The sequence below is a fragment of the Sphaeramia orbicularis genome, chromosome 7 (assembly GCF_902148855.1).
Source record: "Sphaeramia orbicularis chromosome 7, fSphaOr1.1, whole genome shotgun sequence".
Lineage (NCBI taxonomy): Eukaryota > Metazoa > Chordata > Actinopteri > Kurtiformes > Apogonidae > Sphaeramia > Sphaeramia orbicularis.
Window position 1 is genome coordinate 25002367 of NC_043963.1, and position 23728 is coordinate 25026094.

Consider the following 23728-nt stretch of genomic DNA (forward strand, 5'->3'; position numbering starts at 1 on the left):
ACAGAAGAAGCGGCGCGGGTCCGTGACCTTTGTTATCTGCTGCTGGCCATTAGCTGCACAATCACCTGGCACCGACAAAGAGCTGTGTTATTAGAAAACAATGTGTTCCCCTTCAGCAGATCTGCAAAACAGGCTCAGGTGCTCCATCACATCCTTAAAAGTGGCAATGAATAAAAACAAAATGTGATTTAACATGCATCTATTGTATTGCATTTATGTAAGACTTTCTTCTATCTGAAAGACGACCCAGATGTTCTCCATCTGCTGGTCCACTAATTATGAATTATGTAACTCACTGTCATGCATTTTCCTGTGGGTTACACCATTAATTAAAGAGGGGGTGTCAAATGTACGGCCCGCAGGCCAACACCGGCCACCAAAGAGTCCAATCCGGTCATGAATTTGTGAAATGCAAAAATTACACCGAAGATATTCACAATCAAGGATGTCAAAATCATTTTAGTTCAGGGCCCGGACTAGTAAAGTACTATCATAATAACCTATGAATAATGACAACTACAAAATTTTCTATGTTTTTTAATGTAAAAAAGTAAAATTACAGGAAAATGATTACATTCTCAAAAACTATCCTTTTAAAAATGTGAATAACCTGAACAAATCTGGATAACCAGAAATATCTTAGTGTATATTATTCCTGTTACTCAATGTTTTGTGCCTTTGTAGATCCACTGTGATCTGTAAGCCTGTAAGCTGTTGTGCACATGTAACTAATAAGCTGATGAATAACACTGATAAAATTGCACTTATTTTTTTCAAGAAATTTCTGTTGTTTATGTTATTCGCATTTTTTAATGGCTACTTTGTAGACATAAATATTTTCATGACACTGACATTATTTATGGGCCATCATGTTATAATTTTACTGGTCTGACCCGCTTGAGATCATATTGGGCTGTTTGTGGCACTGGCCCCTGAACTAAAATGAACCAGGAATAAAAGTAACCCTGTAAAAAATAACAAAAAAGGACTTTTGAGCCACTGTAAATACTCAAGAATAATTATAACAGTAAAAAAAAAATCAGCATCTGAGAAAACATGTTTTATTTGTCCATAGTAGATACTCTCCAGGCTGACACACATACACACACACATATCCATCATTATCATGTACACATTATTCCTAAGAGTTAGCATATTATGTCTCAGAGGATTTTCAGTATTTAAGGTAAGTCAATATTGTTCTAAAAGATGCTGTTGGACACAAATCAGATGAAGTGTTTTACTGATGTATATACTTTCACACCTCATCTGTCATAATTGTAACTTCATTATATATGTATATATAAAGTGTATTTCAAGTAGAAACTCAGAAAACAACACAAAAATAGACCTGTACAATCTGGCATCATACAAAGGAAACTGTGCTGAGTCCTGCTACATATTGACATGGGTGTTTTTCATTGTGTTTGTGTAAGTACTTTTTGGCATATACAAAGCATATCATACCCAACACATCATTCTGCTTTTGTACAACATGGTAACAAAGAAAATAGACAAATTAATGCTTTATTTGCATCACAACTCTCCTCAAAATCTGAGACAGACTGTACAGCCAAGCTTTAATTTTGAGGGATATTTCACTTTTTACCCACCACAGACAAAAACTCACACTGCATTTAGATTATTCCCTTCAAAGTTCACTTTCCCACACAGTTATTTCACTTTTGCTGACATCAGTAAGAAATCACGCAGTTCATTTCATCTGCCAGTTCATCCTCAAAGCGAGAAATTGACCGACTGGCTCCCCGAGCTATCAGGTCTGCTGCAGCGCTCTCCATTTCGTCCAGACTCATGTGACAGGCCTCAGCAATCTCCCGCTTGGCAAAGTTCACAAATTTCGGGTCCCTGGCGTAGCTACCGAGACCCTCGGAGATCAGGATCTGACATTACAAACAAAAGCAGAAAAAGCAACAGAGGGCAGGGATTATCTTACTATCATGCTCACACATTGTTGCATGTTTGTCTCTTATTTGGTGAGAATTTCATCTGCAGTAAAATCTGAGCATCAGTCAGATTAATTGAAATGCTCTTTTCATCAGCATAGCAACCTTTTATTTCTTATATAACAATGTAAACAGTGAAGTAGCAGCAAACTGATTGCACTTAAGAAAATGACGATGTCTTTTATTTAGCCTTAAATTTCATGACATACCAACATAAACATATATCTTGTTGATAATAGCTATGTTGATTTTTTAAAATGTTTTTTTCTATAACATGCACATTTCATGTACAAACTATAGATTAACAGTCATGAAACTTTTGTCAAAGCTTGGTATTTCTTATGCACTACTGTATTCTTTTTTGTCTGTGTGTGTTTTTTAATCATATGTAACTTGTGTCACAACTTTTTTTTTTGCAATGGTAATGTACACTTGCATAAAAACATTACTGAACACCCCTTGCATTTGTGATATATTGCACTGACTCTTAAGTCATTGAACACTGCCAAGTATTGTCCCATTCTCCAAACGCACATGCTCCCTCTGCACATGCTCTGTTCCATTGAGGTCAAAACTGGATGTTTCAGCAAAGTAATGAAACACATCCAGAGAATGACATGTTGAAACTGTCAAGAATTTAGTTTTGTTACTTTTTCTTGTGAAACATAAACAAAAAAATCATTTGCATTAGTTTGCGTCTGTCTGATGCACCTTTTGAAACACAAAAAAGACTTTTCCTCAAATATTTCATGATAATATTTGAGATTCAAGTGTATCCAAAAACTTTTTTTCACGACTGTACATGCACACAGACTGTATAGTATCTATGTATATCTAGGTTGTTAATACAGCTATAACTTGTGGGGAAATATTGCTTTCCCACTGGTCAGGTTCAAGTAATGAAAAAGTACTGTCTATAATTTAAAAGGTTTCAGAAACATGTCAGAATGGAGCGTCACTACTCACCGACTCCACCAGACTGTCTGCACTGCCTCTCTCCACATAGCCCTGGTTGACAGGCGGCATCCTCACACTGGTGAAGGTTCTGGTCTGACTGGGATACCAGCCGGGCCGGCTTCCCACAGGGAGGCTGGCCGAGCCGTCGCTCCACAGCGGCTGGCTGGTGCCGGTGGCTTCGTCCACCAGGATCATGGGGGTGTAGATGAGTTTGCCCCTGCGCCCTGAGGGAGCAATTATTCCTGCAACAGGAGTAGAGCCAGCTGCTGTCGTGTTGACCCAGGAGGACGACGACATGGAGGATACACTGCTGGGCCGGGAGTCCAGACTGTGCTGGGGCTGACACAGGAGAAGACAATGAATACATCATGGCAGAAAAACTAAGAGCGACAGTGAATGAGTTGCTGCTTTTTGTACCTGTAGGCGGGATCTGGATGGGGATGTGTTGCCATGGTAGTTTCCTGGAATGGGGAGGTTATCCACGCTGCTCTGGGGCCTCAGACACTGGAAGTTAAAGGTAGGCTTACGACCTGAAAAAATGAGCAGATGAGAGTTGGGGAGGTGTTCAGGAACTGTCAAATACTGTATGCATGGAGGAAATCATCTATCACATTCAGGTATAATTTGTGATTTGTCTACATCGTAATTAATTCCTTACAGAGCTTACCCAAAATGGTTAATATTTTTGTACAATTTCAGAACATGTACTGCTTCATGGTAATTTTATTCAAGTGTTGTTGATAAATACAAATTTGAGGCACTTGTACTTTACTTGAGTATATCCACTTTAAGGTACTTTGTATTTGTACTCCACTACATCTGCTAAGAAGCAAATATTTAGTACTTTTTTTTTTTTTACCATCCTACTTAGTTACTTTTCAGATTACAGTTTTTCATCCACTTAATGTTCAGTGAAAGCATTTTATTTTGGTTTGAAGAAAAACTGAAGGATTAGATGTTCCTTCATGAGCAGAGAAAATCTTCTTCCTTCTTAATCTAAATAATAAAATCAATAAAAACTCTAACAGATTAACTAAAATTTGCATGTTCACTAACATGGAAACATAACTATGTAGTTTATTGCACAACTGTGCACATTTTAAGTACATTTTGTTGATAATATTTTAAGAATTTCACTGAAGTAAGGTTTAGAAGGCAGAACCTGTAGTAGGTAATTTCCACAGTGAAGTAACAGTAATTTAATAAAAGGGCCAAAACGAGAACATTTCTTCCATTTCTGCTGGTGTGAGATCAGTTTAAGTTTATAAAAGTTTATAAAAAGTCAAACATATTCTAAATCTGTTTTCTCTTTTCCCTCTTTCTTCCCATTTCAGAAATAAAATCAAGATAAGCGCAATTCTGAGTGCATAAAGATGGATGCATTGTACGTACTAAACATTAATAATAAACTAAAAGCACATGACTGTCATTTATTTATACTGCATCCAGATTAGATGTTGCATCAATACTATATAATGCTTCAAAAAGCCAATCCAGCATTTTTAATCCTCCTGTTTTTATAAAGAAAAATAAACAAGTTTTATTTACCTTTTGGTATGGAAGGAAGCAGCCGTCTCCTGACAAACTGTGAACCGCCGTTGTCACTTTCAATGTAGTCATTCCCAGGGTAACCACTAACAGAGCTGCCGTTTTCATTGCAGCCGCTCATTGTACTTCCATTACCATTGGCGCTGATCATGCTGCCGTTCCCATTGTAGGCTGTGTATCCGTTCACATCGTATCCATTTGTGGGATAGGGACTAGGACTCTGAGCGACGCTCTCTCCATTCACACTGGTGCCACTGTAACCATTGCTGACAAAGCCAGTGGCGCTGGGAGTGTCATATCGCATCTCCCCTATGCTGCTCGTAATCTCCAAACTCTGCCCATTGTAGCCTGACTCAGTTGGTACAGGAGAAACAGCATCTGGATACACATATCTGCAACATGTACGCATAAATTAATAGTTTTAATCACTAACTATATATACATATATGTATATATTTACACAGGTGGAAAGTAATGAAGGATAAATGCTGTACTCATGTAGTGTTTTCATGTATCTGTACTTGCAAATGTATTTGTCTGACATGTTTTTACTCTTATGCCCTACATTTGAACACAAATATCTGCTCCATAACAGCCTGTTTGAATGTTTTACCAACATTTCTTTTATTCTGCATCATTGCACGTCTTTCCAACATTAAGACCATATCCATTTAAATGGATGGGACAACAAGACAGATGGGAAAAATTATCTCTTGGTTTATCGATCAATGCATGTCATATGCAAAAAACCGAGTAAGAGTTCAGTAAAAGACTTAACAAGATGAAACAGACAAGAAAGAAAGACTAAAGAGGAGATGGAGAAAAGGAGCCAGAATGTTTGAGCTCTGTTGCTGAGACTGAAAACTGATTTTCACATTGGAGAAAATTTAATGTTAAAGTTAACGTTATATAGATATTCTGTTTTATTGGAATTAGAATGATTTAATAGTTTTCATATTACATTAATATGACTTGAGGTTCTCAAAGTGGTAGTTGTTACTATTATATTTTGAGCTTGAGTTTCTTCACTTTTTACTTGACTAAGAAGTTGAATGAGCACTTTTACCACAGTCTTTTTATACAAGTATTTGTACTTCTACTTGAGTAAAGAATGTGCATACTTTTGTCATCTAAAATTATTCAATTTCTTCTTTTCTTACCTGTCATCTGATACTGATGCTAGACTTGCAGCATCTCCTTCACTGCTGTAAAACTGCTCAGGTATTTCATGGGTCACTGGTGCAACTGGTTGTTCGGGTACAACCTCAGCTGCACCTGAAGCTTCTGGTGGAGGAGGAGGAGGAGGCAACTCACTGAGGGAGTCCATCCTATTTTTAGTCAACAGGAGAAAACAAGTCACTCACTCAAGTACAGCTTATGTTACATGCACGGACAAGTAATGAAAGCTTCAAATGAAGAACTCACCTGATTGGCAGGGGTTCGGACCTCACAGGCTGCTCTGTTATGATGCTGATGCCTGCCAGCTCTGATCCTGGTCTCTCGTAGTCCTGCAGGCCCGTCACCTGTTCTGTGATCACGCCACCATTGCTTATCTTGGGCTCAGGTTCGATGAACGGTGTTGTCTGCTCTACCAGCACCTCGATAGGCGGCATCGGAGTGGTGGCAGGTGTGGTGGTCACCGAGGTTCCGGCCTCACTGTCGAATAGCTCATCACCTGTCATTTCTCCATCTGCTGCCTCTTCTTCTTCCATGTCACAGGCCATCGCCAGACGCATCTCTGGTGCCAGATCCTGCAGCGATCGCAGCCCTTGCTGAGAACAAATGCATACAAAAAATAAGATGAGAAATCCTGAAGAACGCCAAAGAAAATTGTTGCAGCACATGTTCAAATAATTATTCAATATAAGACAAATAATAAGTAATACAGGCACCTAATGAAACAACAAGTAAGATAAAAATCAAGAAAATAAGTTGTAGTGCATATAATATTGAGGGTCATATTGGCAATAATACTGAAAAGTTAATTTAATATGAAATACCTACAGAGCACATAAAGTCTTTAGTGAGATGTTACCTGAAGTGAAGCCGCCTTGTCCTTCTTTTTGGATTTCCTCTCCCTCTCTTTTCTCTTGCGGAACTTTTTAAAATAGTCTTGAATCAAGAAGCTGGCATAAAACTTCCCACAAGTCACCTCATCTCCTGAGAAGGTAAAGGGAGAGTGTCAAAATGGAAAAACTGATTGTTGTGTTGGAGGTGACGACATTAATACACATAGTTTAATGGTAACACTGACATCACCTTAAAATATTCCTTTACTTGGGTGATTATTTACATGTACAGACATGAGCGGTGAGTTCAGGAAATAATGTATTTTTTCATTATACCTCTAGGGGGAGGAATGACTTCATCAATGAGCTTGGGCTTAGTGCGTTTCCAGAGCTTCTTAATGATCAGCTTCAGCTCTTCATTCTGCTGGTCGATGGGACCTGAGTTGGACAAAAGCAACAAATCACTTCAGTAAAACAGTTGGTCCAGGTCTGTTTTCTGTGCTATGACAATTTGCATGAGAATATGTTGATCTAACCCTCAGTTTTTATCTTCAGTGAAGTTCGCACAAGAGCAAACAGAGTGGCGTTGAAGGTGACAGTTCCATCAGGGTGTAATGGTACGTTCATAGCAACCAGCCTCTGAGAAAACAAGATGATGACAGAGTGGAGTGGGATCTTTGATGTATATTTATAATGGTTCACATCTTTCAGCATGTACTAATGCATGACTTACCTTGCAAGCAACTCGATGTGGGCACAGTTTCCCAAAACCAAGCGGTGGCTGAATCCTGCGCAGCATAGTGACAACATCAATGTGCTTTATACGACCCCTGCAAAACAAAAACATGAGGCAGCCATCAGACACAACAGACAAACAACAGAGAGACAATAGAGACAGAAAGGAAGCAGTGCAGAAGCAAAGGGTGAAGTCTTACGTGGCCTCTGGGTCATAGTCAGACCAAACTCTCTTAAACTCATCCAGGTGGTGAGTACCAAGCACAGTCCAGTCTCGTGTCAGGTATTCAAAGTTGTCCATGATGACGGCAATGAACAAGTTGATAATCTGGAAGGAAAAAAGTAGAAAAATTATGTTTTTACACAGTCACTTATTGAGAGTTTTCAGTGCCTACACATCATGGCAAACAATGGTTAAAATGTGATTTGGTCAGATGCAACTCCTCTGTTTTACTTGGTTGGTCATCACAGAGGCAACGTCTCTAAACATGATATTTTAGATTCAGTACATGAAACAAATAAGTCATCTATTATATTTGGTGTCTTGATTTGGACAGAGAGCAGAGAACTGAAGAAGGTTTTGGTGCTTTTTCCCCTTATTTCTGTCTCCTGTAGCTTTAAAACATATATACATATATTATGACCACTGACAGTAGAAGTGTTAATTATTATTTCAATATTATTTCATTTCAGTAATGTTTATTAAATTGGAGCCTTTCACTGGGCTGAATATTATAGGCAGCAAGAAAACATTTAGTCATTGGAGCTGATGTACTGAAAGCAGCAAAATAGTCAATGTAAGGAGCTGAGTGACTTCAACCAGGTCCATATTGTAACAGTGATGAGTGGGTCAGAGCATCTCCACAACTGCAGGTCTTGTTGGGTGTTCCTGGCCTGCAGTGATTAGTACCGACCAATCTCAGGACAGCTGAGCATCTGTGAACAAATAAGTCCGATCCATGGGGGTCTACCTCTCTACTTCTAGGATTTCAGGGATCTACTGCTAACATCTTGGTCCAGATACCACAGCACACCATCAGAGGTCTGGTGGAGTCTAGGCCGCGGGTCAGAGCCTTCTCTTGCCATTTTGCTATTTCTAACACATCAACTTCAAAGACTAAACGTTCATTTATTCCCTAATATATCCCACCCACTGACAGGTCCCATTATAATAATATGACAATCAAAATTAATACCACTTTACCTGGCAGTGGTCATAATGTTATGGCTGATCTGTGCATGTTTTGAGTTGCAATGTCAAAATACATTGGTATTGTCATGGGAAGTAAAAAATCTTGCAAGACTGTGCACTATAGTGTAGATGTTGGCCTCTGTATTCAGTATATGATATTATTAGTGCGGTCATTCATAATGTGTGACAGAATATCATCAGTATGGCTAAAGTCAGCAGGACACAAGGGCCTAGATCTATTTTAGCTTCCGAGAGCGCCTCGGTGGGTCTCAGCTAAAGGTTGTAGACCACACACAGACCAGTGGATGTCAGCTGTCAGCAGGAGGAGAAACCATAGAGGGACTGACATCGGAGCCATCACACCCAGTCAACTAACTAGGTGGCATTTGTGTTAAGGCGACTTTTTGCACTAATACAGAAGTTCTTTAGTGGTCGCTGCTTTTCCAGTTCTCTAATGTCACCAAAGGTTTGTAAAAGCTAAAAGAACCTATACTTTTAAGATATTATTATCAAAATCATGTGTCAAACACCTGTGCCAGCGTCTGTAAGTCTAATTCAGCTTTTAAATGCAATATCCTTCTACGTTCAATGTTTTAAAATAGCACTTAGGTCAAAGGAATTATACTAATAGATTTGCACATTTATAAAACAGGAGTTTACAAGAGTCCAATGTGTATTAACAAAATCCTGAAGAGCACAGTTTGGTATTAACATCTAATAGACTTAAAGGCACACACAGATTCTCTGAAGACGTGGAAATTTGAGAAGACAGAATAAGCTTTTAAACTGCTGATGTAACACTATTATCTCTTCCTTCTGACTCTGATCTCATCTGACCTGATAATCTGTAAAACAGGAGCTTGAATTAATTCTTCTTTAACTTCATTTTGATTCAGGAGGCAGCTTTATTATGTTACATCAAAAGAGGAGAAGTGTTTTAACTCAGTGGTTGTCCTGCTCTGCTCCACTTCACTCACCAGGTAAGCGCAGAGCATGAAGAAGCTGATGAAGTAGATGTAGGACAAGTTGCTACCGCAGGTGTACTCTTCACCAGGCTCAGTGTCGGCTTCTGGGTCACAGCGTCTACCGGGCAGAGCTGCCAACATGATCTCCTGCCACTGCTCTCCGGTGGCACATCTGCAAGGACATAACTCATTCATTTGTCCTTTAACTGTACTTTGAGATCTTCTAAAGCCCTATTCCCACTGAACTACCTGGTGACCTCTTATAATCTGTAATATTTGCTGTCATCTGTAGTATCTTCTTGATTTAGGGTGATTTGCATTCTTTTAATCTTTTAACTGTTCCTTTTTGTCACAGATGCTGGAGCAAATTCAGCTTGGACTATGTCACTACACAGCATGAAGCCTCAGGAGAATGAAATCTTCAAAGATGGCGAGATGGATGGCATTTAAGACTGTGTGGTGATAAATATTTTTCAGTCTTTCAACAGGGTCTACAGTTAGTTTGTGGTGACTTATTAATAGTGATCCTTGACTTCATATCTAGGGGATAATGCTGAGAAATTTGAGAAAAACAAAGAAACACAAACAGTTTAATTTCTAAATGATGTGAAGTCTCCAGGGAATACTAGTCTAATGTGAGCAGGACCTAAGAACTGTTTCAAAGAATGGAAATTAAGTAAAAAACATACATTTGCCCTCCATGGCCTAAGGTTCATGGAAGCTGGCTGGTAATAGTAGATGGAAGTTTTAAGCATTTTGAATAGGAAGTAAGGAGGCTTATGGATGTGGACAATCATCTGTGACCTCTTCATTCCTTTCCTACCTGAGTGCATCCTTCAACTAAACCTTAGAGTCTATAAATAAACCATCTCACCATTACCAAGAACTGGGGAATAAAGTCAGTGAATTATCATTGTTTTAGTATTATTTCAAAGCTAACTTTTTTTTTGGAGTATTACTTAGATTTGACAGAAAATTGCAATGGAAAACTTGCAGGTACAGTTTGAGGAAGAATTTCATTTCATTTCATTTCATATCTGTCCACCTCAAAGTAAAACATCTTACCTAAAAAGCACCAGAACAGCCATAAAGAAAGTCTGGAAGTTGCAGTTTCTGTTGATGTGTGTGTTGTCATCGATGGCCACCTTCCCAAACGTCTGTAAAAACAAAAATAAACCTCAGGGTCAACAGAGAGATAGAACAGACTGTCTTGTGTGTTTGGTTCTGTTTTTGCTGAAATTATTTTCTGATTGAAGTTCCATCACTAAATGTGTTGATGAGATAAAACTCACCTGCATACCGATCACAGCATAGATGAAAAAGATCATTGCGATGAGCAGACCAACATAAGGCAAGGCCTAAACAAATAAAAGTCAAGAGCACAGTTACAAAAAAGCACTTCTATGTGTCATTACAACATAGTCAGCTTGATTCAGTCATTTAGATATTTGGTTAAAATTTCTCTCTTGGTTGCACTGACCTGAAGGGATTTTACAAAAGTCCAGAGAAGAGTTCGGATGCCTTCTCCTTTACTGAGCAGTTTAACCAACCTCAAGACTCGGAACAAACGGAAGAAAGTGATGGACACTTTTCCACTTTCTCCTTTACCACCACCCTAGAAAATAACATGTTAAGAGAAAAAACAGTCAAATAGTTAAACATGAAAATGAGTCTGTAGAGACAGTAGAGATCAGAAAACAGTGATCAGTATTTGTGATATAAATCTGGTATAACTCACCTCACCATGTCCACCTCCTCCCTGAATCCATAAACACCAGGAAGAAGAAAAGAAGAAGTTCAAAAAAACTTTTTCATGATGTTTCCATACATTCATGCAATCTTTATGCTGCTCGTGACAGTTACAAAACATGACTGAAATTAATGACCTCACTTAGTTATTTCTAAATGTTGAGGTACTACACATGTGATGTATGGTACATGTGCTTTTTTTCCAAGTAGTGGAAACAGAACCAGACAAACTTACACTGAACTCAGACACTGCGATATCCAACACGCTGCCCACGACAATCAAAGCATCAAATGAATTCCATGGGTCGATGAAATAGTGCTACATAGGAAAACATTAAACACAGAGTGAGTTACAATATGATTTAAACAATGATAAGCATACCATCAGCATAAAACAACACTAGTGTATGGATGTTCTGATGCACATACAGAAGTTGCCATTAAAGTAAATTTCATTTATAAAGCCTCACATGAGCCCGCAGAGCCAGTAACTTGATTATCATCTCGATTGTGAAAACCACAGTGAAGATCATGTTGAGGATGTCCATGACAGAAGTGAAGAGTTTAGACTGTTCATAATGCTGAAAAAAAAGACAAGACATAAAAACCCTTTGCATTACAAAACTGGACATGTTGAACGTGTTTTTAATTAGAGGTCAACCGATATGGGTTTTTCTAATGTCAGTGCTGATTTTTAAACATTTGCTACAGCTGATTTTTGAGATCAATAATCAAGGCTGATGTTTTTTTTTTTAAAGGATATTGACCGTAAAATCCAATTGAAACACTCAGATAATTAAGATTTTTATGCAGCAATATAAATGAAATTTTTAATATATGTACACTTAGTACTCTTTTAACATTTATTGAACATCAAGTGAGGCCCACACAGGTGCCTGATCAAATATCTTATAACATTTTTACAACTGATTTAAAAAAAAAAAGGCCGATGGTCGATATTGAAAAAAATCAATATATCGGTTTACCTCTATTTTTAATTCTTAAGAGATATGGTTAAAATGGTACCTGAACAGCCAGAGTCAGAGTGTTCCCAAGAATCAGCACAAACATGACGTACTCAAACTGACTGGAGTTGATAATTTTCCAGAATTTGAGCTGGGATGGGTTTTTGGGAATATAAATCTTTATAGGCTGGGCTTTCAGTGCATAATACACACACTGGCGCTAGGTAAGAAAAAACAGATTCATTATATATTAAACATGATTAATGACATTATATTATATTAAAACATTGTATCAGAGTTTCATATTGAGATTTTGGGAGACAACTAACCTGATTTTTGTTGAGTTCACAGTTTTTGAACTCAGCTTCTCCTTGCTCTCGAAATGTGATGATGACAAAACCCACAAAGATGTTCATCATGAAGAAAGCAATGATGATGATGTAGATGATGAAAAAGATGGAGATTTCTACTCTGTAGTTGTAAATGGGGCCTCGGTTTATGGCATTGGCATCCACAGCCCGGTAAAGGAGCCTTTGTACGAAAACAAAGAGCATATATTACACCAGTTCTTGCTCTAACATGTTCATCGATCCCTTCTATGTAACTGTTACTCACTGTGGCCAGCCTTCAAATGTGGAGACAGTAAACAGAGCCAGCATCCCCATCAGCACGTTGTCAAAGTTGAAATCACTGTTCTCCCAAATCCTCTCCCTCACCATAGGGTGGTTCACATCTCCATCTTTATAAACCACAAAGCTTCCCCTAAAATAACACATACACATTTTTAATATTCCACAGTCAGTTGGAAAGAGAGGGTAAGTTTATTTAAAAAAGAAAAACAAAAAACTGACTTGCACTCCTCTGGTGTATGTTTGGCTTCATCTGTGCAGCTGTAAAATCTGCCCTGTAACAGAAAGAAATCGTCACAGGTCACTTCCTTTTCTATTCACTTTGAAAGAAAAAGAAAATCAGCTAAAGTATGAGCTCTAACCTTGAAAAGCTGCACTCCGATACAAGCAAACATGAACTGAAGCAGCGTTGTGACAATCAAGATGTTTCCGATGGTGCGGATCGCCACAAACACACACTGCACAACATTCTGCGGTAACATGAACAACAAAGTCCATATGTTAGATTCATAAAGACCTTTATATACTCTTAATAAACAACAATTTTAGACTGGGTGATTGTAAAATACAGTAATACACAAATATATTAAGACTCGAACACAAACACAAATAAAACCCATTTTACTTCAGTGACCACATACAGTCCAATTTGATCTGAAATGGGCTGGACCAGTAAAATAACAGCAGAACAGCTAATAAATAATGACAACTCCAAATATTTCTCTTTGTTCAAGTATAAAAAAGTTAAATTAAATAATGAAAATGTTTAAATCTACAAACTATCCTTTCACAAAAAATGTGAATAAACTGATCAACCTGAAATTTATTGAGAAAAATAAATTCATTTTAATATTATCCATCCATTTTCTTCCGCTTATCCGGGGCCGGGTCGCGGGGGTAACAGTCTAAGCAGGGATGCCCAGACTTCCCTCTCCCCAGACACCTCTTCCAGCTCTTCCGGGGGGACCCCGAGGCGTTCCCAGGCCAGCCGAGAGACAAAGTCTCTCCAACGTGTCCTGGGTCTTCCCCGAGGTCTCCTCCCGGTGGGACATGCCCGGAACACCTCCCCAGGGAGGCATCCAGGAGGCATCCGAAACAGATGCCCGATCCACCTCAGCTGGCCCCTCTCGACACGGAGGAGCAGCGGCTCTACTCCGAGCTCCTCCCTGGTGACTGAGCTCCTCACCCTATCCCTAAGGGTGTGCCCAGCCACCCTGCAGAGGAAACTCATTTCGACCGCTTGTATCCGGGATCTTGTCCTTTCGGTCATGACCCAAAGCTCATGACCATAGGTGAGGGTAGGAACGTAGATTGACCGGTAAATCGAGAGCTTCGCCTCTCAGCTCAGCTCCTTCTTTACCATAACCGACCGATACAGCGACTGCATCACTGCAGATGCTGCACCGATCCGTCTGTCAGTCTCACGCTCCATCCTTCCCTCACTCGTGAACAAGACCCCGAGATACTTAAACTCCTCCACTTGGGGCAAAGACTCATTTTAATATTATGCATCAGCTTATCATTTAGAATAGAATAGAATAGAATAGAATAGAATAGAATAGAATAGAATAGAATAGAATAGAATAGAATAGAATAGATCTTTATAGCCACTGTCACAGGAACAATGAAAATTCAGCTCGGTTTTGTTTAGGAGCAAAAACAATTTGTGCATAACAGAAGCAAAAACAATTAGTGCATAAAATATCTATATTTTGTGTATAAAATATCACACAAAATACTGAAAAATGTAAGCAATGTACGAAATCTACGAGATAAAATATTATATACATATACATATACTACTAAATTACTATGAAAACTACAGAAATATACAAAAAGCTGACTCTAAACTACAGATGAGAAATATGTATAACAAATAAGGATATACACCGGCAGTATAGGATATATACAAGGTAAGATTAAGAAAGATTATACATGTCCTTTGCAGATCATAGTCAATCTACAAAGGCACAAAACATTTAGTAAAAGACATTATATTGTTAACATTTTGGAATTTGGAGTTTGGAACTAAAATGTGTTTGACCCCCTCGACTGTTAATATCTTCAGTATAATTTTTGCATTTCACAAATTCCTCCCCTGTATAGTTCACACCTCTGCATTAAACAAAAAAGAAGTGTTCACCTTTAATCCCTTGGCTCTGTTAATGGCTCGCAGAGGCCTGAGTACTCGCAGCACTCGGAGAATCTTCACCACAGAGATCGCACTTGAACTGAGAGCAACAAAGTAAGGCAAAGTCAGTAAAACATTCAAGGACTGGACTCAAAACAAAGCATAAAACAAAGGTGAAAATGAAAAAAATTTCTTAAACTGAACACTAGAGAGTGCTGCTAACACACCTCTACATTTATTAAGACAAATCCCCTCTGTAGCCACACAGTAAAGACTCCCATTGATTTTCTCTCAAGAGTAAAATGTGGGCGATTTGTTTAAAGCAGCTGTAAACTCACTGTAGGAAGAAGGATGTGAGGGACACACTGACAACCAGCAGGTCAAGGAGGTTGAAGGCATTTCTGCAGAAGGAACCGGTGTGCAGAAAAGCTCCGTAGACCGTCATCTAGAAGAAACAAAGTTGAACTATTCCTGATTCTTTTTTCACACAATGACACGTGGTCTTAAATTGCAGCATAATTAACTCAAGCCACATTACCTTTAGAATGATCTCCACTGTGAAAACGGATGTAAACACGTAATCCGCATAACCAAGCACCTGAGGATAACAGGAGGTGCATCAGAGTACAGTCTAGTTTATTATGAAGATTATACAGACAGATGAAGAATTATACACAGGCAGATGTAGAGTCTGTTCGGCTGTGATGTGGCTTGTCTTACAATGTTTCTGAATGAGTGGGATTTGATTGGATCTTCAGCAGCCAGGGAGATACTACTGAGGATGATGAAGATGAGGATGAAGTTGGTGAAGTAGGGATGATGGATGAGGTTGTGGCAGGCGACTCGTAAACTGAGTATGGGAAAGAAATCATATTTTACTACGTGCAACTGACTTGCACTGCAGAATAAGTAATGCTGTAGCGCATAAATCAATATTTAGGTGGCTGTAATAAATCTGTTTTTCAAGTTACCAGTTTTTCTTTCCAAGAATGAAAAAGGAGCTTCCATCAGGGATTGGTACAATCTTTTCTTTAGGTCCAGAGAACTCAGGTTTCATCGGAGCAACTCCTACAATAAAATACAAGTCAGACAATGTATTTGAAAATGGTTTACATCTCCATCATGATGCAGGATGGAGGGGGGTGTGATGTTTGTTGGACTGACCCTCCAGGCCCTCGATGGCCCTCAGCTCCTCGTTTTCCTGCCAGTCGTCCTCATCGTTCTACACACACAGAGGATAAACATAACATCAGCTGTTCTGTTCCTCATTTTATACATATCCAGTAAAATGAATGAAAGGATTCAACATTTGTTTTACCCCTGCATCTTCATCCTCTTTCTCTTCATCATCATCCCACTCCTCTTCTTCTTCCTTTTTCTCTCTGAAGAAACAATAGATCCACTTGAGACAGAGCAGAATTTTGTGGACTTCAACAACATAAATATTTTTTATTATGCAGATTCAGCCTAAAATAAAAAAGAGTGTTATTTTTCAGTCTCAGCATTTTTCGTATTTAAACTTACTCGACTTTCTTCTTTCCTCCGCCTCCTGCTAAGTTGTCGACAGCGATAGCCAAGAATACATTCAGCAAGATGTCTGATCATAAAATTAAGGACGTCTGATTTGCTTCATTTGGGATAAAAGGGTTATTATTAATGTAGAAAATGCATTACATTGAACAAGAAGTATACACAGGCCAAGCAATGATTCATGTGAAACAGAAGGATACAGTTACCGCAAACAAAGAGGATGACAAAGTAAATGCACACCACCATGTTTGGGAAGACTGGTCCCCCATAGGCCATGATGCCATCGTACATGACAGCATTCCAGTCCTCTCCAGTGAGAATCTGCAGAGAAAAAAAGGAAGAGTAACACCACAAAGTCAGAGAGTTCAACACTTGTCAGACAGTACAAATGTGAGTTATCACTGAGGTGAAAGTCACCTGGAAACAAGTGAGCAGAGCTTGAGGGAAGGAGTCAAAAGTACTTCTCTTCATCTGAGTTTCATCAAAGTTGAATTTGCCTCCAAACAACTGCATGCCCAGCAAAGCGAAGATGATGAGGAAGAGGAAGAGCAGGAGCAGAAGGGAGCAAATAGCTTTCATTGAGTTAAGCAGTGAGTTGACCAAGTCAGATAAGGCGGCCCAGTGCCTAGGAAATCACAAAAATGGAGAAAAATAAGGGAAAAAAAGAGGATATTAAAATCCAGATGTTTCTACTCTAAACCCTTTACACAGATGTTTGTCAGAAGCTCTAAGACTATTTACCGAGTCATCTTAAATATCCTGAGCAGTCGAATGCAGCGCAGCACAGAAATACCAATAGGAGGAATGAGATCCAACTCTACGAGGAGCGTTTCGAGGATGCCACCGCACACCACAAAACAGTCAAAACGGTTAAACAGAGCCATGAAATAGATCTGCAGCCCAAAGGCGTACATCTTCATCAACATCTCCAAAGTGAAGAGCAGGAGCAGGATCTTATTGGCCCGCTCTGAATGAGACACAAATAGGCAGAGGTAAAGCCAAACATATGAACTCAGAACCACAAAAAGATGAGTTAGAGACTGAAAACAGAGCAGAGAGTCTGACCTTGCATTTCTGTGAGCCACTTTGGTTGTCCATAATGCTCTGAAGCACTGGCCACAGTGTTTAGAAACACCAACAGCAGCACCAACCAGTAGAAGTTAGTGGTTTTCACAGCAACACGGCAGTTCTTCCTAAACGTATGGTTCAGTTGACACAACTGGTCGCTAAAGAAAAAGAGGAAAAATGTCAAATAAAGTTTTAATAACTGAAATTTACAAGTTGTGGCTGTCGGCTTTGAAATGTGATATTGCATTGGGTTTTTTTTGTTTTGTTTTTTATCATGAACCATTAAGACAGTCTCTCTCTAATCACATGATGTGTATTATATGATAGATCAAAAGCATACTGATGTATCACAGAACTGGTAATGTAAAGCGATTGCATTTTTATGTGATTTAAACATTTACACATGAACTCATGCACTGAGCTGTTATGTAAGGCACGAATCTAACAGATGATGTTTATTACTGATATTTGGAAATGCAGTAAATAGAAAATTTAATGAATGGTAGGAAGAAATTTGCTACTTTATCATTAACATCATTATTATCATTGCTATTTTTTCTGTCACGTTAGTCACTTTAACAATCTTGTTTACATTTTTTATCTCTTTATTTTTCTATTGTATTGATGCATACTGTCTTGTGCTGCTGTACACACTTGAATTTCCCCATCAGGAGATCAATAAAGTATTTCTTATCTTATCTTATCTCATCTCATCTCATCTCATCTTATTGTATTAAATGTAAAGAATACATCTTACCAGAAGCTATTGGCCATCATCTTTGCCCTAAAAAGATAAAAAGTCAGAGTGTCAGAGAATCAGACATATGACATGTCACTGGTATGAAAGTGGACTGAACTTATTTTTCCTTACATGAGAGAGGCACAGCAGCCATTATCATCATCGAGGTATGCTATATCATCATCAGAGTCTGACTCTGTAAAACATGCAGACAGGCACAGGCTGTTAGACAGTGTAAAGAGAAAGGAAGTATAGTAACAGATAGTGACAAGTGTCCTACCTCCATCTTCACTGTGTTTGTACCACCCAAACTTCTTCATCATCTTCTTCTTTGCAATTGCAGCACCTTAGAAAATTAATAGGATCAGGTTTTATTTGCTTCTGAGAGAACAAACATAAGTGCCGGATTTTGAGTGTGTTTAGAGATATTAATTAACATGTAATGTGCCATTATACTTACGTTTATTTCCCTCTTCGTCCACATCTTCGGCCTCTATGAGCCAGTCCATGTAGCCTATCATGTCTTCCTCCATCTGTTTGCTTTCCTGTGCCTTTTGCAACTCACCACGAGCCACAGCCTTTTCTCTTTCCTTGGAGAACTCTCTGAACACAAGAAATACAGGTAAATATGACAATATAGATCAATCAGTGTGAAATGGTTATGGTCAGAAATTACATACCCGCTCAACACACCCAATACAAGATTGATAATGAAAAAAGAGCCAAAGATGACCAGAGAAACAAAGTAAACCCATGGTATCTCATAGCCAATTGCATCATTCATCTGTGAAGACAAATAGGGGAAAACAGAGAGTGCAGATGTTGTAAATATTTCAGATGGAAGGCAATGGAGTGTGATAACTTCAGGAATATGTGGTTACCCAGTAGAGCACATCTGTCCAACCCTCCATAGTGATGCATTGGAAAACAGTCAGCATAGCGAAGAAAACATTATCAAAGTTTGTAATGCCACCATTAGGGCCCTCCCATTTGCCCGTGCACTCAGTCCCATTGGTAACACAAAACCGCCCGGACCCGGCAAAAGCACATGGTGATGGGTCATCCTCCACCATGAGACCTAAACAATGGAAGAGTAGCAGATAGACAGTTCAGCAGACGTTGTATATAAAATATGGACATTGGCCCTGTTATGTTTGAGAGCAGACACCTGTGGAGGAGTAGTAACACGTCTTGTGCATTCTGCCGATGAAAAGCTCCAGTCCAATGATAGCGTAGATGATGATGACAAACATGACCAACATACCAATGTGGAGAAGAGGGACCATGGCTTTCATGATGGAGTTCAACACAATCTGTAAACCTGATGAGACAAATACATGTTTTAATTGTGCATATGGAACAAACTGCATGCATCAGCACAGAAACAAACTGTGATAAACCATAAACGCACTTGGCACTCCAGATACAAGGCGAAGTGGTCTTAACACCCTGAATGCTCTGAGAGCTTTGACATCCAGGCCTCCAGGTTTTCCTGCAGCATGATGAGCCTCTCCTGGTTTATGGTCTGTCATTCCCTCTGCTATCACACTGAATAACCTGCACGGACACAGACAACAGCTGTCACGTTTTCTTACAAGTGATAAAACCTTTATTGATGTATGCATCGTGACTGCATAAAGCACTAAATATACCCGACAATGACGATAATAAAATCGAGCAAGTTCCATCCGCTGCGTATGTAGGCGCTGGGGTGCATGACTAAGCCGTAAGCCAGAATTTTTGTAAAGGTCTCGATGGTGAAGATGACAAGGAAGACATACTCCACTTTTTCCTGAGAACAAAAGAAAAGGTAACATAGTCATAACTGGAACAACCTTTTCATGATTCAGTGAGTGCATCTGAATGAAAAAAATATCAATGATTACTGCAGAAAATGTCAAGTTATTCTCACTGCCTTTCCATTGCGCAATAAGTGACATTAACTGATATTTTCCTGGCTCTGAAAAAATCACGTGTGGAATCTTTAGAGGCCAATAACAGTGGCTTTCTAACCTCTTAACCCACTGCCTAACTCATCTTAAGCCTGTCACCAGATCTCTTTTCAGTAACCTTCAGCTTAGTGTTTCTTATCACTGATTTCACTGTCACCTCAGGCTTGACACCTTGGCCCAGAAATACTGTCCTTTAATATAAAATGAGTGGTATCCACTAAATCGGCAATGCTTGCAAAATGCTGATGCAAAAAAATGGATAATTGACTAATAATAAGTCACTGTAAGGAGGTGTGTGGCGAACTGTCAGCTTACCTCCTTTGTGAAATCCAATAAAGGGATCTACTGACCATCTATCTCTGCAGTGTGGGGGTGTGTTTTCTGCTACAATATTAACTAAAATCAACTAAAATCAGACTTAAACATTTATACTTGTAGACTGTGAAAATCGATTAAGGATGGGTTTTTGAGTGTTATTATTATTGTTGCTAACGAAACATTTTTATAAAAATACTTGTATTTTTTGAGCCATATTAGCTCAAACTCACAACATGACTAATTCTCTGAGAGAGAAGAAGAACAACATTATTTTTATCATCCACATGGCACTTTTATAGAGTACAATAAAAAAAAAGATAGCAGAAGAGTCAGAGAGAGACAGATGGCTGGGGTTTAAGAGAGGCATGATCCCTGATGGGTTCGCCTAACTGAGGTCACACCACACAACTTTTTCTGTCTAATACCATTACCATCTATAGAACACTAGCATCTTCTCACTAATTGTTGCTGCCTTCAGCAAAAACCCCTCTGTCCACTGTTGTTATGAAAAATTGCCCATACTGAAGACATGCAAAAATGTGTTTGGAAGTCCATAATAATATATACTAATAATAAAACAACAAAACCATATCACTAATGAGCAAAACACAGCCTATAGCAGATATTACATCAAATCACTCAATCCTAAAAGTTAATCACTTTTTATTCATTTATTAATATTAACAGTGTTTCTTGTGTTTAAAGAATCCATATCTGTGTACTGGAAACTCACCAGCTGGTGATTGGTGGCATTGGAGTCATCATCTGGGTATGGTTTAGTGACCCCCATGGCAACACAGTTAGCAAAAATGGCAAGTAGAATGAAAATATCAAAGGGCTTGAGGATGACAGTTAAGGATACAACAGGCTTCATTCATGCATCTGTAAAAACATTACAATGTATTTAAGTTAACAAGTTTTAATTTTGTGGTGACTTCCTAATGATTTTTTCTCTATATTTAACTATTCCTGAGTGATTTATCACCATTTATTATAATATCATCCCCTGCATTTTGCATTTTACAGGGAAAATTAAGTATTTTCCTTTATTTAATTTGCTGATTGTGTAGATTTTCATAAAAGCTCAGGGTAAATACAAGGGTTATTATATCAAAATAGAGAAAATGCAAGAAAAATGGACTTGTTCATCAAAATATATCATTAACTAAACAAAACAAGCATCTACAACCACTGTCAGTTGTGAAAGCTCATGGGTTTTACTGGTGAGTCAATCCTGTGGAGGAATGACAGTGTTTTCATGTTCACTATGGAGCCTTTGAACATCCAAATGGGACATACCTGATGACAGTAAAAAGCTAAGAAAGTGTATTTTACCTCATTTATTCAAGTATACAGATAGGATTAGTGGTTCAACAGTTATTAAACAGATCAGTAGTTTAGGTATTTGAGGGTTAACAGATTATACACATTATATTTTGGACTGCTGCTTTGAATAAACCTCTGAGCATGTGTCAGTACAAACACTGTAATGAAATTTGAAAAGGATATTTCCACTCCACCAGGGCCAGCGCTGCCATGCGGATGGGGTTGCTGAGAGTGAGGCAGCAGAGAGCTCGGGGGGCCCTGAGGGCAGACTTGTTTGCTTGCATTGCCTTCTTGGCCCCCCCTCCTCGTTTTCTGGACGAGCCAGTGGACCCGAGGGTGTCTGATTTCCCTCCATCGCCCCCAGGTGGGGGATCTGCTTGAGAAGGAGGGAAAAGATCCAAATTAACTTACGATGTTTTATAAAGGACACTGCACATAAAGCCTGAAGTACATGTGGGTATTACATAACGAGTGTCAAATCTTTACTCTCTGAATTAGTGCTTTAGTATAATTAGATCCTTCCAAATGACAAGTATATGTCTTTTTTAGATACTTCTCTTGTCATATAAACATTACAGTTGCAGAAAAAGGGGATATGGTTATTGAAGTTGTAGTTTATGCACAGGTTGAGGGTGGAAAACATTCAGTGCCAGGTAACAACATGTTATAAACTACAATAATAAGCCCACAATTGATTATCCAACACAGTAAGCAAAGGATTTGACACGTACTGTACCTCCAGTAGCAGACAGGTATTCTGTCCTGAAGGCCTCATATTATAAGACCAGATGTGACCTAGTTCTTTATTAGAGCAGTGTGGCACTTAGCCCAGCACTATCCCCAAGTAGGCCCATGAACACCTGTTGACAAGCTCCTGCACTGCACACACAATAAGCCTGCAGGTATTTTTATTACCTCACCCATGTGAAACTTACTGAGTGACCAAATAAATTGGCATGTAAACCTGGAACAGATTGGCCTATTGAGAAAACCACACATGTAATGGACTGTGTGTGAGCTGCATTGACTGTGTAGTGTTTTTATGTTTGTAAAATCTGTGATTTTGAAAATAAATGCGAAATTATCAAGATGAACTACAGTATATTCTTCAATAAATCTTTATCTGACATTTAAATAGACTCATATAGGTATAAACTCTATGACTTCTAACACACATAAACCTTGACAGTGAGTTGTGTATATACGTTTCATTAAACTACAAAGTACACCTGTGAGTACATACCTTTCTTTGCCGCATCCATATCCGCAGTTTAACACCACGATATTACTTCAGAAAACCCGACATCAACTCCCCAGGGGATCTGCGATGCGCACTTGATCACAGATAGGAATTTACCCCCCAGAAAACAACTCTGTAAAGGTAAAAAAGTGAGCCTGTCATTTCACATCCACATGCCGCACGTCGGTACAGCTGAGAGGCAACGGGCCATCCTGCTCACCGCCTGCATGCACATAGAAATCCAATTAAAAACGCTTTGTGCTAATTTCCTAACGCATCTAAAAGTTTTTCCCCCTTTTATCTATGCAGGTACATAACGTGGAGGAATATTAAAACACACCGGTCCCCATACCCGCGGTGGGCAGGCGTCAGGATTAAACGAGCTGAGCCGTTTAAAAGGATGACAGGGGAAATCTGTCAAGGGGAAGGTGGAGGTAAACTGAGGAGGAACCCCGTGGCCCTGTCAGATTTGGCTGCAAAAGTTGTAACTAAGCATTAGGGCAGAATATTAAGAAGTTGTGATTAGATAGAGAAGACAGCACTCTTCAATGCGTGAAGTTAGAGACCATTTTCAGGACCTTGGACAGACGCAGCTAGGGGGCGTAGTTCCACAACAGCAGCAGCAGGGGGCGCTCCCCAACAGTAAATCCCCCATACACTGTGATTAAGTGTATTTACATAGTTTGTCTCACATTGCCTTATTATTTCAGT

The 23728-nt window shown here is 39.0% G+C and overlaps 1 protein-coding gene across 1 annotated transcript; it reads right to left on the minus strand.

Moving 5' to 3' along the window:
* Nucleotides 1-1042: 1042 nt before the first annotated feature.
* On the minus strand, nt 1043-23549 carry cacna1fa (calcium channel, voltage-dependent, L type, alpha 1F subunit a). Its single transcript, XM_030137792.1, has 47 exons — nt 23021-23549; nt 21961-22153; nt 21185-21290; nt 19834-19973; nt 19593-19738; nt 19350-19502; nt 19063-19259; nt 18862-18965; nt 18642-18784; nt 18462-18527; nt 18314-18377; nt 18200-18226; nt 17440-17600; nt 17116-17341; nt 16792-16999; nt 16575-16695; nt 16369-16441; nt 16163-16226; nt 16009-16066; nt 15816-15912; nt 15565-15694; nt 15383-15442; nt 15183-15289; nt 14857-14944; nt 13076-13183; nt 12936-12988; nt 12700-12846; nt 12414-12615; nt 12146-12304; nt 11590-11700; nt 11355-11438; nt 11109-11129; nt 10851-10985; nt 10663-10728; nt 10436-10527; nt 9383-9542; nt 7414-7541; nt 7212-7308; nt 7015-7117; nt 6815-6916; nt 6505-6629; nt 5895-6241; nt 5630-5797; nt 4470-4861; nt 3339-3451; nt 2931-3260; nt 1043-1901 (listed from the first exon to the last, which is right to left on the minus strand). The coding sequence occupies exons 1-47, from the start codon at nt 23037-23039 to the stop codon at nt 1695-1697; spliced, it is 6201 nt and encodes a 2066-aa protein (XP_029993652.1). The 5' UTR covers nt 23040-23549; the 3' UTR covers nt 1043-1694.
* Between the last annotated feature and the right edge of the window lie 179 nt (nt 23550-23728).